This window comes from Eriocheir sinensis, chromosome 17, assembly GCF_024679095.1.
Source record: "Eriocheir sinensis breed Jianghai 21 chromosome 17, ASM2467909v1, whole genome shotgun sequence".
In the NCBI taxonomy this organism is placed as follows: domain Eukaryota; kingdom Metazoa; phylum Arthropoda; class Malacostraca; order Decapoda; family Varunidae; genus Eriocheir; species Eriocheir sinensis.
In genome coordinates, this window is record NC_066525.1 from 20,368,007 (window position 1) to 20,391,654 (window position 23,648).

Sequence of the window (23,648 nt, forward strand, 5' to 3'; positions counted from 1 at the left end):
TGAAAATTAAATCACGGGAAATTCCAAACTATGTAATATTATGATACTAGATAATTACACTTTTCTAATATTTTTTCAACAATTTGGAAAATCCAATTTCTGTTGAACAAAATTATTTGAAACGAGTGACATGCGACATACAAAACTCCTTCAAGTCCAGAGTGACTGTGTGCTGCAAGCGAGGGAAGCTGTTGGGAGGTAAGGAGGGCACGGCGTGTTGCAGAGAGGAATGAGAGAGGACTGAAGAAGGACTCCAGGGCTCCCATGAGGTAGATCAGGTGTGGCTCCTGCTTCTCCCACCTACAGTTAAGTAATCTATTTGCATAGGATGTTTTAAGATATATAGCTAGGTTGCTGTGTGCCTGGTATTAATTAATTATTTCTTAATTTCCAGTGAGTTTCTTTGTTGCTTTAAATAAACTTAAGAGCAGGTTCCTCTGGCCTTTGTTTGTCCTATGGGTGTGTGACTGGTCATAAATAATAAATAATTAAAGGACACGAAGGGGCTGTGAGTCTGAGAACTCAATTTTCAGATACTTTATTTATAATTTTTATTGCTGAGAGTTTACGGGATTCTCAAGAAGTCCAGACCTTTCACTACCCCATCGGCCAGTTTCACGTGGAAAACTATAGCATCGATCGGCACCACTGGTAATGATCAAAACAAACAAAATGACTGTGAAAACGGCCCTTAAACTCATTGATCTCCTCCATTTCTTCACCCTTCAAAATTATTTTGCATTCTTTTTCACATTCAATTCCCACTCTATATGGGCATACAATATCAACAACCTCACTTCTACTTCACTCACAAACCATCACTTTACTCCTGAAGGTGTAGAGTCAACAAAATTATTGGCCGAGAGAGGTAGAGAAAGGCTACAGGTGGCTCTTTTCCATCTATTCCTTGTCTTCGACCACCTATTCCCTCCCTTCCCCTACAAGCCGCCACGACCACAGCCTACCACCACTATATCCTCCAGCCCTGTGTCTCCTGAAGGTGTGTAGTAATGAAACATACTGGCCGAGAGAGGTAGAGAAAGGCTGTGGCTCTTTTCCATCTCTTACTCGTCTTCAACCACCTATTCCCTCCTTTCCCCTACACGACCACAGCCTACCACCACCATATCCTCCAGCCCTGTGTCTCCTGAAGGTGTGTAGTAATGAAACATACTGGCCGAGAGAGGTAAAGAAAGGCTGTGGCTCTTTTCCATCTCTTGCTCGTCTTCAACCACCTATTCCCTCCTTTCCCCTACACGACCACAGCCTACCACCACCATATCCTCCAGCCCTGTGTCTCCTGACGGTAGGTAGTCAATGAAACATATGGGCCGAAAGAGAGGTACAGAAAGGGAAAGATGAGGACAAAGACATAGGGCACAGCACTTTACCTTCTATTCCTTGTCCATCACTTCTCATTTCCTCCTTTCCCCTACATGTCTACACACCCACAGCCTACCGCCATCAGCCCTGTGTTTCCTGAAGGTGTGTAGGCAGCAAAATAAACTTGATAAGCGGTAACTCACCATGTCAGGAAGCGGCATTTTGAACGGACGCTGTTTGTTGACACTTGATTTGCGGGAGTTTGAGGAATTGAAGGAGTGTGGCTTGCTGCTCCGAAGAACCCGCATATTTTTCTGTGATAAATAAAGGTTTTCCAACATTAATATCTTATAAACATCATCAAAGTTGACATAAAACAGAGGAAATAAATAAGATACAGTATTAAGAGAGGGAGATATATTCACATAAAAATCATATAAATACAACAACAGTCGTAACAGAGTATTAATACTGTAATATAGATTGTTTCTCTCTCATCATCATTTCATCGACGGCAGAAGTTTCCAACTTTCTCTATCCAGACACTCCCTCCTTACCTGCTCAAAGTTTCTCAAGTACAGTGGAACCTCGGAATACGAGTAACTTAGTGTACGAGTAAATTAGAATACGAGCATTTCAGCTCGTAAAAAATCGATTTAGAGTACGAGCGATAAACTAGAATACGAGTAAATGTGAGGAAATGGCAAGCATCCGGCTGTGACTGTTTTAAAAATCCCACGCGGCGACTGCAATCTCGTGGCAGCCGCCCAAGTTATTGGTCGGCCGAGCACATGTACACAGTCAGTGTTTGTCTGAGGTTGGGCGGGTGAACTGACGTGCTTTCTGATCACTTCTTTGAGTATTTTCACCCACATAACACACAATGGCACCCAAGAGGAAGACAGGTGCCACTGAAGGCAGTGAGAGAAGGAAAAAACATCGTTAGACAGATTCTTGGTAAAGCTACCTAAAAGACAGCAAAGTGATTCTGAGAGCTCCTCTGATTCAGAGGACTCTCTTCCCACAGTAACCCCACTCCTCCTCCCCACCTCCACATCAAGCCCATGAAGTCTTCAATTTATCAACATAAAGGTAAGTTAATGTATACGAAGTTGTATTGTTTAATTCTAAAAAAAATATACCTATATATTTAATTTTTTTCAAAATTTTTTGGGCCTGGAACGAATTAAGTGGAACTCCATTAATTTCAATAGGAAAAGTCGTTTTAGAATACGAGTAAATTGGTTTACGAGCTCGGTCTTGGAACGAAATAAACTCGTATTCCAAGGTACCACTGTATCTTTCACCCCTCTCCTTAACGTACTCCTGCACCCTATCCCTCCATTTCACTGGAGGTCGTCCTCAAGCATTCCCTCCCTCTATCTCACTCACATACACCTTTCTGGTCATCTTACTTTCCTCCATTCGCTCCATGTGGCCAAACCACTTTAAAGTCTGTCGCTTCACTTCTTCCACCACTCCACACTTCTTCCCTTCACCCCCATGACACATTCCAAAACGCTCGTACACACTTTCATTACTCATTCCATCCATTCTCCTCACACCACAAGCACTCCTCAAATAACTCATTTCCACTGCCTGCACTCTAGACCTCTTGACTTTCATTCCAGACCCACATTTCACTTGCATATGTGAGGGTTGGTACTATCATTGTATTTCTCAAATCCCTTTTTACCTCCATGCTCATACTTCTGCCATTCATGATTCATCCCAAAGACCCTACCACCCTTCTTCCTTGCAATGCCCTTTCTCTTATCTTTCCCTTCGTACCACCATGCTTACACCTAACTGATCCAAGGTACAGTCGGCTTCATTAAAACCTCGGCCACCTCAGCAGGCTCTGCCTCGCAAATCTCCTTGAAGGCGACACCTGCCAACTCCTATGTGATGACAGCTGTCATCTTGCTGTGATTGGCTAGATCCCCTTAGAGCTCTGCCTATATGACCTGCCATGCCCTATCCTACCCCTTCTCTCTCTCTCTCTCTCTCTCTCTCTCTCTCTCTCTCTCTCTCTCTCTCTCAAGATGCGTCCACACCAGGAATCTTTGAATGACAACAATGTATCCCAGACATTTCCCACGTGTTTCGGGAAGCAGTTGAGAAACAACTTGGATACATTCAGGAAATAATCGAGAAACACTGAAAGAGAATGTATGTGTAATTTACCACGGACTGATCAAGTGTTGGACTCGTAATCGTTAGCAGGTACCCTCCTGACATGAGCAAGTGCACTTTAGCTTCCTTATTTCAAGAAATAGCCCGTGGAAAATTCCATGGAAGTCCCCGCCATTTTATATAGAGGGCAGGAAATAAGCCCTTAGAAGGCGGGAAATTTCTACCTACCTACCCAGACCCAGGCCAGGCGGGAGCAGGAGCTAATTCAAATACTTATCGCCTATTGCTGCCAATGCTGAAATATTCGTGGGATGCATGACCCACTATTACTTAGTGCATGGTGTTCGGTTATTAATAAATAATAACCCATAGCCGTTAGAGTGTTAGTATAAGTTGTTACACAGAACGAGAGATGTCAGCTGTGGCGAGTGCTGGCATCTTGACCGCAGGCCGTGGCGGGTCGCCCCTTGACCCACGCCCTCTTCTCCAAGTGATCTCGTGCTGACCGGACACGCTTTCTTCCTCTCCCGCCCACGTGTTTTACATCGTGGTGGTCTTCCTACCGCCTGCCGTATCCACAAGTCAGGTGAGTGTGTACTGCAGGCAAGGGAAGCCCTTGGGAGGTCACGAGAGGCGTGTTATTTGCTGTGTGGAGCACCTTGGGAGGTTACGAGAAGAGGCTGGAGGACTCCACCGTGCGAGGACAGACCATGTGGCAGCAGAGTGCAGCTTCTGGCGCGCCCTTCCACGCAGCCAAGTACAATTCGTGCCTAGGATAGTTTAAGCCAGTTAGTTAGGTAGCTGTGTGCCTGGAATTAATTCATTATTCCTTATTTTCAGCGAATTTTCCTTGTTGTTTTAAAAAAAACTTAAGAGCAGGTTTATCTGGTCTGTGCTTATCCAATGAGAAGCGTGATTAGTCTAAACAAGTAACGAGAAAGGGGATGTGAGTCTGAGAACTCAATTTTCAGATAATTAAATTTATATTTTTATTGCTGAAAATACATTGAGATTTTCAGAAGTCCAGACCTTTTTCAAGAACCCCACATCGTCGATCTGTGTGTGTGTGTGTGTGTGTGTGTGTGTTCCTGTGTGTGCATGTTTGTGTGTGTGTGTGTGTGTGTGTGTATGTGTGTGTGTACCTGCGCATGTGCGTGTGCTTGCATGCGTGCATGTGTGTGTGTGTGTGTGTGTGTGTGTGTGTGTGTGTGTGTGTGTGATTTTCAAAAGTCTTGATAGTAAAGTATAAACTATTTTTATATTCCAGTCAAATTTCATTATAAATTTATGTATGCGAGAAAAAGAGAGAGAGAGAGAGAGAGAGAGAGAGAGAGAGAGAGAGAGAGAGAGAGAGAGAGAGAGAGAGAGAGAGAGAGAGAGAGAGAGAGAGAGAGAGAGAGAGAGAGAGAGAGAGAGAGAGAGAGAGAGAGAGAGAGAGAGAGAGAGAGAAGGGAGGGGGGCACACCCTAACCGCTGGAAGTGACCTCCTTCAGGGGTGTGGGGATAAAGACATCGGCCCACACCTCACTCACGGGGAAAAGGGATTGGGATTATAATTATCATTCATTCACATACTTCAATATCTAGCTAATTATAGGTGTGTGTGTGTGTGTGTGACTATCTATCTATCTATCTATCTATCTATCTATATATATACATATATATATATATATATATATATATATATATATATATATATATATATATATATATATATATATATATATATACATATATATATATATATATATATATATATATATATATATATATATATATATATATATATATATATATATATATATATATATATATATATACACACACACACACACACACATACACATTTATACATATATACACCCACACCCACACCTGCATACATGTATGCGCGAATGCGCAAAAGTTTCTCATGTTTTCCATCCAGGATGGAAAACAAAATTTTAATCCAAACCGTTTCTCAGGACCGCCCACACCAGGAAAGTTTGTATGGAAACTCAGCTTTGACATTTCGAAGGTGTTAATGAGGCTTGTAAAAGGATCTTCGCCTGTCAAATTATAGCTGCAGGCTGATGGAAGCTGGAATGCCTTTTCTGTGCCTGGTATCGATTCGTGGTATTTTGGGAGCCACCGTTCATAATAGTTCTTCAAAATCTGTGGTTGACCTTCCAAGAAAATTATTAATTAATTGAACCCTGCTCCATTAACTCTCGGCTCCACCAAAAGTAAGTCATTCTGTAATGCTCACCTTTCTATAAACTACCGCAACCATGCGCATTTTCTTTTCTTCTTGCTCTCCAGTAAGTGCAATAATAAGTAAAACACAGAGGCCATTGCAGCAGTCTCCGCACACACCGACATCCTGAAAACAACCCTGAGGTGTGGACAGGAAACATTATTTCCCGAGGGTATTCAAACGTATCCCAGTGGTTTACCGAAACACTTGGGAAACATCTGGGATACATTGTCGTCATACAAAGATTCCTGGTGTGTACGTGCCTTTATTCACTCACACACACACACACACACACACATTCCATCCCTACCAGCTCTGAGAATCCTATTTTACTCTCAGAGAGCACCAAACTCCCCTACTTCCCCTCCTAATCTTTTTTTCCAATTCTTTAAACGTTTCCTCCTCCTCTTCTTCTTCGTTTTCCTTAATAGGCTCAGTGCTCCTCCCTCCCCGTTCATTCACCACCACTCTCTTCTTCAACCTTTCTCTCTCTCTCTCTCTCTCTCTCTCTCTCTCTCTCTCTCTCTCACCACACATTCTGTGCGTGTTTATATCTATAATAAACCTCATTTTCAAAGATTCCGCAGAATTAAAATAATGAAAAATGGATCAGCTTGTGGAAAGGAAAAACTTAACAATCAGTGCGTATATAGGATATGAAAGCCGCTCAAAGAATCCATCATAAACTGGTTAATTAGTTATAATTATTTGACACTTCCTGCCTACTACTGTTTGCATACTCCCCATGGTCCTCCCCATAGCTGGGCACGATAACAGAAAACCTTATTCCCGATAACCGATAACTGATAATGAAAAACCTTAACGGCGATAACCGATATTCGTTAACTAGAGACACAAATATAGGTGATAACCGATAACCGATACCCCATATAAATCCACAATTCCGATACTAGCTAGTGATAAGTCCGATAGGCGAAAACGATACTATATTGATATTTCAGATAGAACAACATTGATGAATTCAAATTTTCATTATCTGTATTTTAGGAAACTTACAAAACCTGAAAACCACATGTTGACACGTACATATGGACGGTAATACTAGAAATGCCTGAACCGGTGTTGTGTTATTTGGCGTCCCCACCGTCAAAAATTGTTTACAAACACTGGTCTCTCGTGAATATGCATGCTCAGACCAGCAAGCGTAGACCTGTACAGTCTCACAAAGCTTTTAAACCGTAATTAAGAGTTGCTGGAAGGCTGGATCAGACATATAGTACCACTACCACCATCCTCGCCGTTTCTAGAACGACACTCTGTACGAGTTGTATTTATATGTACAGAGTGTACGTTGTTTTAGAAACAGCGAGGATGGTGGTACTGTGTGTTTGATTCAGCTTTCCAGCAACTCTTAATGTGTTAAAAAAAGCATTGTGAGACTGTACAGGTCTACACTTAATGGTCTGATCATGCGCAGTTCACGAGAGACCAGTGTTTATAAACAAAAGCGCCAGCTTTTGACGGTGGGACACCAAATAACACAACACCGGGTGCCTTCAGTATCATGGCATGGTCACAAACGAATATGGAATATCAAATTTGAGGCAGTGAATAATCATTTTTGGGGGCAAAGTTAAATGATTTTTCTCTATGATATATTGATTTTTGAGTATCATAAATAACCTAGTGTTTTAATTTTCATGATCTAAGTATGAAATCTCATCACCGAAGATATTTCATACCCCGAAGTTTTTTCATACAACACCGGGCCACGCATCCGCAGTAGGGAGACAACGTTTTTTTTCTGAAAGGCGGAAAAAAAAGTAACAATTATCGCTAGTTTGGTTACAAAAGTAACGAAGATACCGATATATATTTAAATAAGTAGCGGATGGCCGATAATCCGATTTTGTTATCAGCGATAAAGTATCGCGATAACTTATCGCGATAACGCCCAGCTATGGTCCTCCCTAATCCTTTCTTCTTCCTCATTCCTCCTCCTCCTCTCCTGGCAGGTGTGCACTCTCTCTCTCTCTCTCTCTCTCTCTCTCTCTCTCTTTTTCTCGTGTTTGTGGCTGAGTGTGTATGTTTGTTTGTGTTAGTTTGTTCGTTTGTTTGCGTGTGTGTGTGTGTGTGTGTGTGTGTGTGTATGAATAAGAGAGAGAGAGAGAGAGAGAGAGAGAGAGAGAGAGAGAGAGAGAGAGAGAGAGAGAGAGAGAGAGAGAGAGAGAGAGAGAGAGAGAGAGAGAGAGAGAGAGAATTACATAGATAACCAGACCACACAGGCCCCAAGGCCTAAACTAGGTGGTCTGTCCTAAACCTAAGAGACAGTTGTTATGCGGCCACCATGGCGTTGAAACTGATCTAGTGAACATTTAGATGGAGAAGATAGCGATCAAGATTATTCTTAAACGATGCAATCGAGTTACACTGCACCAGTGATGGTGGTAATCTGTTCCAATCTCGAACGACAGCATTAGTGAAGAAGAATTTTGTGCAATCTGAATGAACTCGTCTACATTTGAGTTTAGCACCATTATTTCTCATTCGCGTCGAATCATCCATCACAAACAGCTTGGTCAGATCCACGTTGGTAAAACCGTTAAGTATTTTGAAGCACTCGATCAGTTTTCCTCTGAGGCGGCGTTTTTCAGGAGAAAACATGTTTAGATGTGACAGCCTTTCCTCGTAGGGTTTGTTTCATAATGAAGGAATCATCTTGGTTGCTCTATGCTGAACACCTAATTTAGCAATGTCTTTTGCATGGTGGGGAGACCAAAACTGCACAGCATACTCCAAATGAGGTCTGACAAAACTATTATACAAAGGTAGTATAACATCTTTATTCTTGAATGAAAAATTTCTCTTAACCAAACCGATCATCCTGTTTGCTTTTTTAACGGACTCGTTGCACTGCTGGGAAAACTTGGGGTTAGATGCGACTGTTACGCCAAGATCTTTGACCAAGTGAACACCTTTAACTTTAATGCCGCACATTTCATAGTCCTTCTTTATATTTCTAGATCCAACCTGCAGAATCTGGCACTTGTTTATATTAAAAGGCATTTCCCATTTTACTGACCAATCTTATATTTTACGCAAATCTTCTTGTAGGATCCGCCCGTCACATTCCGTAAGTACCGCACTGCCGATTTTCGTGTCATCTACAAACTTACTAATGAAATAATTGAGACCAAGGTCAATGTCGTTGATGTAAATGACGAAGAGAACAAGTCCCAGCACAGAGCCTTGGGGGACACCACTAGTGATTGGCATCCACTCAGAGGTCACTCCATTTATTACAACTCTTTGCTTTCTATTGCTTAGCCAGTGCTTGAGCCATTCATGAAGCTTACCCCCGATACCTATTTCCTTGATTTTATGAAGCAACTTGTAGTGTGGGACTTTATCAAATGCCTTCTGGAAGTCCAAATAAATAATTTCAAGTGATTTAGAAACATCATAGAGTACAAAAAGCTCGTTATAGAACGTTAATAGATTCGACAAACAAGATCTGTTGTTACGGAAACCATGTTGCAAGTCCAGGATTAGCGAATTACACTCTAGGTAGTGAACTACTTTATCTCGAATAATTGTCTCAAATAATCTACCAATAATTGAAGTTAAGCTGATTGGCCTGTAATTATCCGGTAATTTTCGGTCACCTTTTTTGAAATGGGTGTTACGTTAGCCATTTTCCAATCACTAGGAACGATACCATGGTGCAAAGACATATTAAACAGCATTGTTAAAGGTCTGAGTATCTCTCTTGATATTTCTTTAAGTAATTTTGGATATATTTTATCAGGTCCTGGACTTTTGTTAGTTTTAAGAAACTGCAGCACTTTGAGAACCTCATCCGTACTGATTTCAAAGTCAGGGAGGGTATGACTGGGATTTTCAATCATGTTGGGAACAGCAGCAGTATCGGTAGAATTACTATTAAAAACCGAGGTGAAATAAGAATTTAACGTGTTCGCTATGAGTTGGCTGTCTGTCACGATATTGCCCGAATTATCAGTTAATGGGCCAATCCCACTTCGAATCTCTTTTGTTGTTTATATATCTAAAAAAAAATTTTAGGATCTGACTTGCAATTTACCGCAATGTTTACTTCGTACCTCCATTTCGCCTGTTTGATTAAACTTTTGACTTGTCAGTCTTGCTTCGTAGTACCGTTTACTATTTTCGGTAGAGCTATCGGTTTTCTTTTGCCTATATAACAAGTTCCTCTTTTGGAGAGCAAGTTTGATTTCATTATTAAACCACGGAGGATTTTTAACTTTACGGCGTTTTTCACAAGATTGCATGGATTTATTTTGTTCAGTTAGTAATCGAGCTTTAAAGTCTTGCCAAGATCATTTGACGTCGATGTTGGATACTAATTGAAAGTTCGTTAATGACTGTCTTATTCTTTCAAAATCTGCTCTTTTCAAATTGGGAACCAATACCTTATTCTTTGCAATCCTTGTTTGAGCTCTTATGTCGAGACGCACCAGTCTATGATCATGTGATCCGAGGTGTTCGCCAACGCTAACATTGTCAACTAAGTTCTCTTGGGTTACTAATACAACATCAAGAACATTATTATTGCGCATTGGTTCACTAACCATTTGGCTAAGGCAGTTATTTTCAATGAAGTCTAACATCCTGTGCGATTCACCCTCAGATCCCATGAGTGTCTGCCAGTCTATGTGCGGTAGATTAAAATCACCCAAAATCAACTCATCACTGATGTTTCGGAGAGTTCTTTGCAAAACATTATATATTATTTCATCATCCTCGCATGATTGGCCTGGAGGCCTATATGTGACAGATATGTTGATTTTCAATTGATCAGTATATGTACTCACGCTCAAGTGTTCTACGGTACTGTCCTCTGGTGTTTCATCAATGGGCTGTAAACTACTTTTGACATAAAGAGCCACTCCTCCACCTCTACAATTAACTCGGTCTTCAATGAAAAATATAAAATTATCTATATTATAATAAGAAATTAAGCTATTATTAGCAGTGTCAATAAACGTTTCAGTTACGGCAATTACATCAAAGTCTTCTGTTTTAGTTAGGCACTGCAATTCATCGATCTTATTTCTTTAAGCTTCAAGCGTTAAAGCTAAGAACCCTTAAATTGTCTTTTGTTATAACTCGAGAAACAGAGTTGTTAGTTGTTTTACGATTTAGTGAAGTGGTGGCCGCATGACAACTATCTCTATTTAAGTGGACGGGGTGTGAACGCACGACTCGTTTTTTGCTCTAAAGTCTCGAACAGTGCCGTGAAGCAGCCTCCCAAATGTTGCCACTCCGACTGCAGACAAATGGAGTCCTTCTTTCTGAAATAGACTCCTCATGCCATAAAATTGATCCCAAAAGTTTACGTAGCTGGCATCCATTTCCCTGCAAAGAGTTTGAAGTCTGTTATTTAGGCTAAAGGCCTTACTGTAAAAGACCAAACCAGCCGACATTCTGGGGAGAACACATGAAATGAGAACATTATTTGATTCCACCTTGTACTGCTGGATAAGTCTACGATACTTCTCCAGCAGTTCCTCAGACCAGACATTGCAGACATCATTGGTATCTGTGTGAATAACAAACTGTGAATCATTAGTAGCCTGGGGGAAGATCTCAGGAGCAGCTGTTACATCGTTGATCCCAGCACCAGGATAGCAATAGTTCCGTTTTCAACAAGGAACTCTGCCACAGAACTCAACAACCTGCTGGCGAATCATGGAGTCGCCCACCAGGAAGATGCTTTCCTGCTCGTCTTCCTCGTCCAGAATGGCAAACCTGTTGAAGCAATGAACAGGATAAATTGCTTGTCTGGCTGGTTTGGCTCCTCCCTTCACAACGGTGAAGCCATCATGGGCAGTGCCACTACCACCCTCCCGCTGCTTGGTGTCATCCGCTGGTGTCGACAGTACTGCTGAAGGCAAGGGGGCGATGGGAGAAATGTAGTGCAGCGACGGCCATATGAACAAGCCTCCCACAACCCATTAAGCGAATGGGGTACCTCTTTGGCTGACTCGGTAAGGAGTGGCTCTCCCGTCACGCTGGTCGCAGGTCCAATCCCAGACAGCCAGGGAATACCCTCTCCTTAATTGTTGTGATTAATTTCTCATGTGTTTCGATACGCGCAGAGGACGTATTGGACCGAGAGAGTAATAGAAAAGAACAGAAAATCTCTTCATAACAGAAGGGTTAGGCACCACAGCAACGTTAGCCTGGATGAATTCCTGCAAGAAGGCAACAGTGCGAGAAAGCTCTATTATTTTATTCTGACCTGCTTCCATTTTCTTTTCTTCCTCCTTCAGTCTTGTCTCGAGATGCTGCCTGGTGGGACACAGTTGACAGAGAACAGAATGCCATGTAAAAAAGTGAGCTGAGAAACTCCCGCAACAAGTACTGCACTTCTTTTGCGCCATCTTTACCTTCTATTCCTTGTCCATCACTACTCATTTTCTCCTTTCCCCTACACATCTACACACCCACAGCCTACCACCATCATCAGCCCCATGTCTCCTGAAGGTGTGAAGGCAGCAAAATAAACTTGATAAGCGGTAACTCACCAGGTCAGGCACCTGCATTTTGAACGGACGCTGTCTGTTGACACTTGATTTGCGGGAGTTTGAGGAATTGAAGGAGCGTGGCAATAGGAGGGGCTTGCTGCTCCGAAGCACCCGCATATTTTTCTGTCATAAATAAATTTTTTCTAACATTACTATCTTATAAACATCATCAAAGTAGACATAAAACAGAAGAAATAAATAAGATACAGTATAAGGAGAGGGAGATATATTCACATAAAAATCATATAAATAAATTGACAGTCCTAACAAAGTATTTATATACAGTTAAATAAATTCTTTCTCTCTCATCATCATCACGACGGCAGAAGTTTCCAACTTTCTCTATCCAGACACTCCCTCCTTGCCTTCTCAAAGATCTTTCCCCCCTCTCCCTAACATACTCTTGCACCCTATCCCTCCATTTCACTGGAGGTCGTCCTCTAGCATTCCCTCCCTCTATCTCACTCACATACACCCTTCTGGACATCTTACTTTCCTCCATTTGCTCCATGTGGCCAAACCACTTTCAAGTCTGTTGCTTCACTTCTTCCACCACTGCACACTTCCCTTCACCACCGTGACACATTCCAAAACGCTCGTACACACTTTCATTACTCATTCTATCCATTCTACTCACACCACAAGCACTCCTCAAATAACTCATTTCCACTGCACCCAGCAAACATCGAAAGTCCGGACCGATACCGGCAAATAACAGAACTATGGCATAAAGGATTTTGTTTATCGGGCCAATATACAGAACCCTCTCGAGTTTCGCGCTATCTGAGTTTCGCGATCCACGAGTTTCGCGGTTAGTCCTAAATTCTTACCATCCCGACTTTCACGCATTATCACCCCGAGTTTCGTGCTGCTTTAACACGCATGGGTTACGTCTACTTACCATCGGCGTCACACACGGCCAAGGTCGGGTGCCTGTATCCATATCCACAAGAATCTGTCTAGTGTGATCTACCTTTGCCTTTTTTTCAAAATGTCTCTGAAATGCTGCATCAAATTTTCATTAAACTGGTTTATGTTTCTGTGTACGGCAGCAATATCAGGGTGGCACCTCTCCAAAAAGTTTCCTAACTCTGTCCACTGCCACAAATATTTCTTGATCTCTGCAGTGGAGACTCTTTCCTTGCTGTTCCCCTCCTCCTCCCCTGAAGACAGCTCCTCAGTTACCTCCTGCAGCTGTTCCTGGTGAAGTTGACGCAGCTCGTCAGTGGTGAGGTCTTCAGAGTGTGCTTGCACCAGCTCCTCCACATCATCACTGTCCACCTCAATGCCTATGGCCCTCCCCAGAGACACAATGTTCTCCACCACAGCAGACTCCTGGACTGAAGGCTCGAATCCCTCAAAATCCTTGGCGATCACACAGGTCGGCCACAGATTTTTCCAGGAAGACTGCAAAGACCTCACAGAAACTTGACCCCAGGCTTTATCTATAAGCCTTGGGCAGTGGAGGATATTGAAGTGATTCTTCCAAAACTCCTCAGAGTAAGCTCTGTTTCAGAAGTCACCTCAAAGCACCTCTCAAAAAGTGCTTTTGTGTACAGCTTCTTAAAGCTGGCAATGACATTCTGGTCCATGAGTTGGATCAGTGGCGTGGTGTTGGGGGGGAGGAACATCACTTCGATGAATTTATACCCCTTACCCAATTCTTCTTCCACGCCTGGAGGGTGTGCAGGGGCATTGTCCATCAACAGGAGGGCCTTGAGTGGTAGATTCTTCTCTATTAGGTATGTCTTCACTGCAGGTGTAAACACCTCCACAAACTACTCCATGAAGAACTGCCTGGTTGTCCAGGCTTTCTTGTCCACATCACACTGAGTTTGCTCTTTTGCACAACATTCTTCTTGAATGGCCTGGAGTTTTCCAAATGGTACACCAGCAGCGGTTTAATTTTGCAGTCGCTGCAAGCATTGGCGCACAGAAGCAGGGTTAGCCTGTCTTTCATGGGCTTGTGTCCTGGCAAACACTTCTCTTCCTTTGTTATATAGGTCCTGTTTGGTAGTTTTTTCCAAAACAGGCCTGTCTCATCACAATTAAAGACCTGTTGTGGGCTTAAGCGCTCCTTATCCACAAATTTCTTAAATTCAGGCACAAACTTCTCAGCGGCAACTTTGTCAGCACTTGCAGCCTCGCCGTGCCTCACAACAGAATGAATTCCAGTTCTCTTCTTGAAATTCCCAAACCACCCCTTACTAGCTTTAAAATCTTCACTGGAGTCAGAGGTAGTATCACAAATAAGATCACCATGGAGCCGCCTAGCCTTCGCACAAATTATGCCCTCTGACATAGAATCACCAGCCATCTGCCTTTCGTTTATCCACACCATCAACAATTTTTCCATTTCTTCCACTGCCGCAGGTCACTTAAGTTGCTTTTTCACATCCATCGCCACATCAGCTCCCTTAATGGCCTCCTTGTTCTTCAGTATGGTGGCTACTGTAGATTTCGCCATACAATACTCAGCTGTAAGATTGGTGATTCTTGCTCCTTTCTCGTATTTATCAATAATCTCCTTTTTCCGTTCAATGGTCGTCACTACATTCTTCCTTTTAGGCTTATTTTCACCACTAATAAGCCTCTTTGGTGCCATTGTAAGTTTCTAAATGAAAAAACACAGACAGAATGCAGGAGAATGTTGTTCTCATGACAGCGGCGGGACAACTGGCAGCAGCGGGGAGGGAGAGGACAGGGGCCTTTGTTTACATCCACGTGTGGGGACGTTTGAGTACCAGATATTTTTTCGAGTATCAAGTCGAACTTTTGCATTTGAGTATCGAAAAGTTCGACTCCCAAGACGTTCGAGTACTGAGTCTTCACTGTACGTATTTTGAGATAACAAGGAGGTAAAGGAGGAAAAAATGTGAGCTCCTAGGGGCAGCATGAGCCAATGATAATGGCACCATTATAAACAGTTGCCTGCGCCATGACGAGCTGGGGGCTGACCATCAGGCCCAGATGGATAGTCTACCGGCACCATAGCCCACATGTAAAAATAAAAATAAAATAAATTTTTAAAAAAAAACTCCACGGGTCAGAACAGATAAGCACTTTCTCAGTGTTTTCAATACCTCGAGTTTCGCGATCCTCGAGTTTAGCGCTATACCTTCGGAACGAAGCGAGCGCAAAACTCGAGAGGGTACTGTAGAGGGGTTGCACTGACGTCACACCGCTTCGCTTTTGTTTTAGGAAAAAAACTGTCAGCCATTTTGGGAGGCATGAGCGATCAGCTGAGCCCTTGCCTCCTGATGATGGCTGGCCCGTGCCTCCCGTCTTCATATCACAGAGGGAATATGCAAAAAATCTGGACAGTGAGGTAGGCTTCGTTATATAACTATCCATTATGCTGCCAAATGATGATGGACATACAGTATATACATTTATTATCAAACTTCAAGATATATTTGATGATAAGAACAATAAGTATATGACTAATTTAACCCCAGGCATCCCCGGGCGGTGTTTAGTAAGAACATAAGAACGTAAGGGGTTCGCAAAAAGCCCAATGACCTATACTTGGCAGCCCCTGTCTACCTACTGCGAGTGGCAGTGTAGCACCTATCAGTAACAGTAATAGACGGGCCACTAACACCCACACCCACACAGTAATAGATGGACACTAACACCCACACCCATACTGTAATAGATACACTAACGCCCATACCTACACAGTAATAGATGGGCCACTAACACACCCACCCACACAGTAATAGGTGGACACTAACACCCACACCCACACAGTAACAGATGGACACTAACACACCCACCCACACAGTAATAGGTGGACACTAACACCCACACCCACACAGTAACAGATGGACACTAACACACCCACCCACACAGTAATAGGTGGACACTAACACCCACACCCACACAGTAACAGATGGACACTAACACACCCACCCACAAAGTAATAGATGGGCCACTAACACACCCACCCACACAGTAATAGATGGGCCACTAACACACCCACTCACACAGTAATAGATGGACACTTAACACACACACCCACACAGTAATAGATGGGCCACTAACACACCCACCCATGCAGTAATAGATGGACACTTAACACCCACACCCACACAGTAACAGATAGGCCACTAACACACCCACCCATACAGTAATAGATGGACACTTAACACCCACACCCACACAGTAATAGATGGGCCACTAACACACCCACCCACACAGTAATAGATGGACACTAACACCCACACAGTAATAGATGGGCCACTAACACACCCACCCACACAGTAACAGGTGGACACTAACACCCACACCCACACAGTATCAGATGGACACAAACACACACACCAACACAGTAATAGATGGGCCACTAACACAAACACCAACACAGTAACATGGCGGGGAAAAGCTGAGGAGCTCTCTTGCGGTAAATATGTGCCTCCCAAAATGGCGGGCCTTTGCGGGGCAGCTGAGAAGTGATCAGCTGATCGCTGATGATGACGTCATGTGCAAAACCCCTCTATAAGGCCTTTATAAATATTCTGCAATCGGGCCACAAGAAGGAAATGTACATCGAGCCAGTACTAAGTAGCCAACATTATGTCTTTTTGTTGTAGTTCGAGTAGTGGACCGGTTAATGTTTTACGGTTTACAGTAATCCCTCGCCATATCGCGGTTCACTTATCGCGGTCTCGCTGCATCGCCGATTTTTAAATTGTAAATGTTTAGTTCTGAATCGCGGATTTTTCACTATATCGCGGGATTTTGCAGTATAGAGGTATTTTAATATACAGTCGTCCCTCAAATAGTATGGGGGTTAGGGACCCAGGACCCCCGTACTATTCGAAAATCCGTATAAAATTAGTGCTCCCCCTAGAAACACTATGGAATCCAGGTCCTGCCTGGCTCAGCTATTACCCACGGGCCCAAGTTGCCAGTTATGCATTTTCTGCTTCAGTCTCAGTGCAGTGTTACCACGCTGGGGGGTTGAGGGAGGCAAGGCCCCCCCCCCGTTAGAGGTCAGGTTATTTAACCCGGCAGCAGCGGGGATCATGTTTCTTAATAGTCCCTCCAAGCGAGAAAAATGAGAAAAAATCACCCCTCACACAAACCATTTCATAATATATATCAAAGCATTTGTGATCAGATCATGTATCATCTATTTTGGGGGGTTTATATCATGGCACAAATTTGGCCCGTCGCTGCTACATGGTAAAGCCACAAAATGGCCCGTCGCTGCTACTGGGTTAAAGTTCGGTTGGAGTAGTTTAAATATGCGTCCCTTAACAATATAATATGGAGGCATAATGTTGTATTTTGGAGGTGCGGAGTCAATCTCCATAATTACCGTTTTGTATCTTATTTAAGGTATGATTTGGAGAGCAATAATAGAAATTGTGGTTGAGAGTAAGAGAGAGTGTGAGTGTATGACATGGCTCACTTGCTGACAATGTGGAAGGCAGCGCTGCCAGGATGGCTCATTTGTCCAGCTTGGTAACAATACAGCAGAAAATGCACAACTTGCAACTTTGGTCAGCGAGTAGAAACTGAGCCAGGCGGGAAACACAGATTCCGTAGGAGTGCCCACTCCTGCCCACCAATTTCTTGTTTAAGGTAAGAAAATGCCTATTTATGTGTTTATAATAGGTTAATTCATGAACAAATAGAAAAGGATGGGGTTTATCTCCACTCTTGGAGTACTCACAGTTACTGCGGCAAGAATTTTTTTCACACTATGATAAATACAGCGAACACTGCTCTCATTCACGTGGTATGCTCTCCCTGCCACAACGTAACTCATCCCGAAATGTAACTTCTCCTAAATCTGAATTCTTCTGCAAGGTGCACACTTTCTCGAACACTTTGGGATGCTTTCAGCAGGTGTTTTGGTAGAAAAGTGTTGCCACTCACACTATGGCTACTTGGTGCAACGAGTGGGAAATTTAAAAATCATAAAAAAATTAATCCATGATGATTTGTATAAAACCGAAACCGTATTATTGGAAACCATACTATTTGAGGGACAACTGAGAGTCGTCCCTCAAATAGTACGGGGGTTAGGGACCCAGGATCCCTGTACTATTCGAAAATCCGTATAAAATTAGTGCCCCTCTTAAAAACACTCCTGGGCTGCGTTTGAGAGAGGGAATCGGGACTCTCAGAATGTCCCGAGTGATCTCAGACGCGTGACGCAGCAGCACGAATTGCCAACTCGGCACGTCTGCTGGCTCCCGGCTTTGAGAGGTGGAGCGCCTTCGTGCTGTGATGACGTCATCAGCAAATATGGCGGCCCAAACAAACACATATAAGTGTTTCCATTGCATTTCACCTCTCTGTGCCACAATAACCACTGCAGCTTCCTTTTCATCTTCTGCTGTACGGAGTTCATCAGTCAAGACAGCTAGTAATGCATGTAAACGTCACCAGGAAGATCAGCATACACCATTTTGCTACGAGTGAGACACCATTACAATAACAATGACGAGGTTTAGTAAAAGGACGGCCTTTATCTCCACTCTTGCAGCACTCTTGGAGCACTGGCAGTTACTGCGGCAAGAATTTCTTTTTCACTATGATTTTCAGGGTGTTTGCCCTGAGGGAATAAGCCGTTTCAAAGGCTGTAGTTGGGACCGAAAGGGACAACTACCTCCCAAACTAAGACCAAGACCCAAGATGATAGATACAGTGAACACTGCTCTCATTCACGTGGTATGCTCTCCCTACGGCAAAGTAACTCATCCCAAAACATAACTTCTCCTTAATCTGAATTCTTCTCCAGGTGAACACCTATCTCGAACGCATAGGTGTGCTTTCAGCAGGTGTTTTGGTAGAACAGTGTTGCCACTCATGCCAGGGCTACTTGGTGCGACAAGTGGGAAATTTAAGAATCCTAAAAAAAATCTTCCATGACAATCCGTATAAAACCGAAACCGTACTATTGGAAACCGTACTATTTGAGGGACAACTGTATTTCATTTGAGCCAGTAATGTGAAAATAGTACATAAATCAGTTTGTTTGATGCCAACCCTCAATTTCAGGCATGGAAGCTGGCTGAAAAAGCAGAATATTTTTTAGATGTCCAGAGTGATGGAGATTATGAAAGAGGATTGAGAAAGTAAGAAAATAGCAATTTAATGAGAACACTTTAGTAACAACTGTCATGTAATTACTCATATAGTTGTTTCCTAAAATTATTTAAATGCTCATAATTATCATAAATGGCATGAGGAATGCATTGAAGAAAAGAGGTAGCCTGTGGAGCAAGGTAGAGCGCTTGTGTGTATAGAAATGAATGGAGGAAAGTGGTGTATGCATGATTCTGACACAGCTCAGCGGCCTCTTGGTGTGCGGTCCCTGCTCCTGGTCTGGCCAGGAGTGGGGTGAGTTGAAAACTACATATAATGCAGTGGCCGGGGTAAACTAGCATATACTGTTGGGCCTAGCTGTATAAACAGCTCTGATGTATGTGGCACCAATCCCTGTGCACATGGATGAGTGTCTGGGTTACAAATTTGGTTTAGTTAGGTTGACTGGGAATGTTATTGACCAGTTAATTTGGCTCAACTCCTACTCACCTAGAAGTCAAGTGGGCTAAGTGAGTGGTACGTATTTACCTAGTTGTATTTACCTAGTTGTGACATACGGGAAAGGAGCTACGCTCGCGCTGTCCCGTCTCCATATCCGTTCTTGTCCAACTTTTCCTTAAAATCATGAATGTTTCTTGCACAAACCACCTCCTCCTCCAGTCTATTCCATAGCTCAATGCTTCTGTTTGGGGAGCTAAACTTTTTCACATCTCGCCTACACGTGGTCGCCCTCAACTTCTTTCCATGTCCTCTCGTTTCTCTCTCGTTCCACACACACAGGTCCTCTCTGTCCATATTCTCCACCCCGCTTGCCATCTTGTACACCGCTATCAGGACTCCTCTTTCTTTTCTTCTCTCCAGTGTTGTGAGCCCCATGCTATTAAGTCTCTCCTAATAAGTCCGATCTCTAAGTTCCGGTACCATCTTAGTTGCCACTCTCTGCACTCTTTCCAGCTTTCTTATGTTCTTTTCATGAGGAGACCAGACCGCTGCTGCATACCCCAACCTTGGCCTTATCATTGTAACTATTATTTTCTTCATCATCTCCTCGTCCAAATACACAAATGCCGTCCTATGTTCCTCAGCAAATTCATAGTTTGTCCTGTTATCCTGTTGATGTGTTTGTCCGGTGACATGTTCTCTGAGACAGTCACTCCCAAATCTTTTTCTTCCACTCCTCTGTATATTATCTCACTTCCCATCTTATAATCATATTCACATCTTCTACCACTCCTACCAAACTCTATTTTTTTACATTTCCCAAGGTTGAACTCCATCTGCCATGTACCACTCCACTCCCATGTGTTATCCAGGTCCCACTGCAATGCCTCACAGGTGTGCATGCGTGTGTGAGTTCCTTGTCTTGGGCTACTCCCGTAAGGGGAATTATGTCAAGTATGTACATAGATATATAATTATCAATACTGTTATTATAATTATTATTGATATTTAACCCTTAGATTACGGTGATCGTATATATATAAGTACGCTACCACACGCCCCACCCGTACAGGGATCATATATATAATCATCACACTCTACGCTCCCTACGTTTCAAATATACCTCCAGTTCTGGACTCAGAAGAATGGTGGAGGCATCTGGCATCCATACACACTTTCTTTGGTCTCCAGTGCGCAGCCTACCAAAGGCCACAGATCATTTTCCACTTTTGTTCAAAATACATGTCATGTCTCGTGACGCGTCAAGTAGTTCCTCTGCTCCAGACAGAAGTAGAGCGCGGGCGAATCAAAGTGACAGTGACTCTGATGACTGCTATGGTAGTGACACTGACAGAGGAGGGAAGGGCAAGTATTTGGATAATGATAGTTATGTAATAATGGATTTAGTTTTTAGTTATTTCTGACACAGTTCAGCAGCCTCTTGGCGAGTTGTCCCTGCTCCTGGTCCAATCAGGGGTGGGGTGAGTTGGAAACCATAATGCAGCAGCTGATGTAAACCAGCATTGCTGTTGGGCCTGGCTGTGAAAATCCCTTTGATATGTGTGGCACATGTCCCTGTGCACATGGAGGGGAGTCAGATTTACAAATTGGGTGGAGTCATGTTTACTGGGAATGTTATTGATTATAAAAAAAAGTCTGTTCACTTAAGTCTGACCCAAGCTGACATCATAGACCTAACCGGGTTCGTAAGCACAGTGCAGATTAGCAGAAAGCACTGCGGGAGATAAACACAAGCAGAGGTTAAAGAAAACTTGGAAGCCATAGCAGTAGCCAATCAGCACTCAGCTTGCAAACACGCTTAGGTTTATGTTGTCAGCTTGGGTCGGACTTAAGTGAACAGACTATCATTAATTTGGCTCCACCCCTACTCACCTGGAGGTTAAGTGGGCTAAGTGAGTAGTGTGTGTGTGTGTGTGTGTGTGTGTGTGTGTGTATTTACCTAGTTGTGAAATACAGGAAAAAGAGACGTATTAGGCTCGTGCTATCCAGTCTCCATAACGCTTATTATCCAGTTTGGCTTTAAATTCATGAATCATTTTTGCACACAGTCTCCTCGTCAAGTCCGTTCCATGTTGTTACGCTTCTGTATGGAAAACTGTATTTCTTGATGTCTCTCCTACAGTCGCTCTTCTTCAATTTCTTACCATTGCCTCTTGTCACGCTTTTGTCACGTACCACTAAGTCTTCCCTGCCCAATTTCTCCAATCCCTCTTGTATCCTGTACAATGCTAATAGATCCCCTCTCTCTTCTTCTCTCCAGTGTTGTTAGTCCAAATTTCTCCAGTCTTTCTTCATAAGTATGTTCTCTCAGAGTTTCAGGTAATTTAGTTGCTGCTCTTTGTATTCTTTCCAACTTTCTAATTTCTTTCTTCAATCTAGGTGACCACACTTAGTCTAATGCTGCATATTCCAGTCTTGGACATATCATTGATGTTATTAGTTTCTTCACCATTTCTTCATCTAAATATGTAAATGCTGCTTTTATGTTTCTAAGAAGATTGTATGTTTCCCCAGTTATCCAGTATATATGTTTTCCAAAGGATAACTTGTCTGTTATGATCACTCCAAGATCTTTTTCTTCAGTTTTTTTCATGATTCTTTCATGACTCAGAGAGTAGTTCCCTGATATTCATCTACTACTCTTACCAAACTCCATCACGCTATACTTCTCTGTATTGAATGTCATTTCCCATTTGCATGACCATTCGCTTATTCTATCGAGATCTTGGCTCAAGGCTACACAGTCTTCTTCATTAGCCACCCTCTTCATTATTTTAGCACCATCAGCAAACATATTCATATAGCTTGTCACCCCTTCTGTCATGTCATTAATATATATTACAAACATAATCGGAGCCAACACCGATCCTTGGGGGACTCCACTAGTCACATCCATCCAGCTTAATTTATTGTTCCTCATTACTGTTCTCATTTCTCTCTTCGTCAAAAAGTCCATAATCCAATCCAATATTGAACCACCCAGACCTCCAACATGATTAAGTTTCCATATTAATCGCTTGTGTGGTACTTTATCAAACGCCTTCTTTAAGTCCAGATACACACATTCTACCCAACCGTCCCTTTCCTGTATTATATCAATTACTCTTGAATAGAAGCTGATCAGATTAGTTACACAAGACCGTCCTCCTCTGAATCCGAATTGGCTATTTGTTAATATCCAATTCTTCCAATAATTTTCTAACTTCATCTGCTGATGTTTGTATTCTCTCCAGACCCATCCACTCTATTTCCCGGCACTGCATTTACACCTTCACTCACTCTCCCTTGTGAACACTGTTTGGAAACAATTATTCATCACTTCTACTATTTCACTGATACTCTCAAAAGTTTCACCATTAACTTTAACTTTCTGAATCTCATCTCTATTTTTCAACTTTCCATTTATGAACTTATAAAACAGCTTTGGCTGGTCTTTGCACTTATCTACAATATTTTTCTAAAAATTCCTTTTTTCTTCTCTTACTTTGACATAAGCATTCCTCTTCCTTTTGTACTTATTACATAGATCCATCCTCCTATTTTTTCTCCATTTGTTCCATGCCTTCTCCTTATCCTGCTTGGCTTCTACACACTTTCTATTATATCACTCTTCTCTTGATTTCTGGCCTTCTTTCATCCCTGGTACCCACTTTTCCACTCCTTCGTTGTAAATCCGTAGAAAGATAGCCCATTTTTCCTCCACATTTTCAACCTCAAAAAAAGTATCCCATTGTGCTTCCTCAAAATGTTTCCCAAGTTGTTCAAAATTTGCCTTATTAAAGTTAAACCATTCTTTCCTGTAGTCCTCATTCCTGATTATTTTACCTCCTCGTAATATGTACTCGATAAGTACGTGATTGCTCTTCCCTATAGGGCTCTTATAGTTCATCTCCTCT

General features: G+C 42.6%; 1 protein-coding gene across 5 annotated transcripts in view; it reads right to left on the reverse strand.

Annotated features, from left to right (window-relative positions):
* Window positions 1–23,648, reverse strand: part of LOC127000075 (uncharacterized) — an 87,080-nt gene that overhangs the window by 27,405 nt on the left and 36,027 nt on the right. For all 5 annotated transcript variants that reach the window (XM_050863495.1, XM_050863492.1, XM_050863493.1 and 2 more), the window contains 2 exons: window positions 12,226–12,348; window positions 1,527–1,637 (listed from right to left, as the gene is read on the reverse strand). In XM_050863495.1, the coding sequence (XP_050719452.1) occupies window positions 1,527–1,637; window positions 12,226–12,348 (234 nt within the window). The remainder of the gene's footprint in view (window positions 1–1,526; window positions 1,638–12,225; window positions 12,349–23,648) is intronic.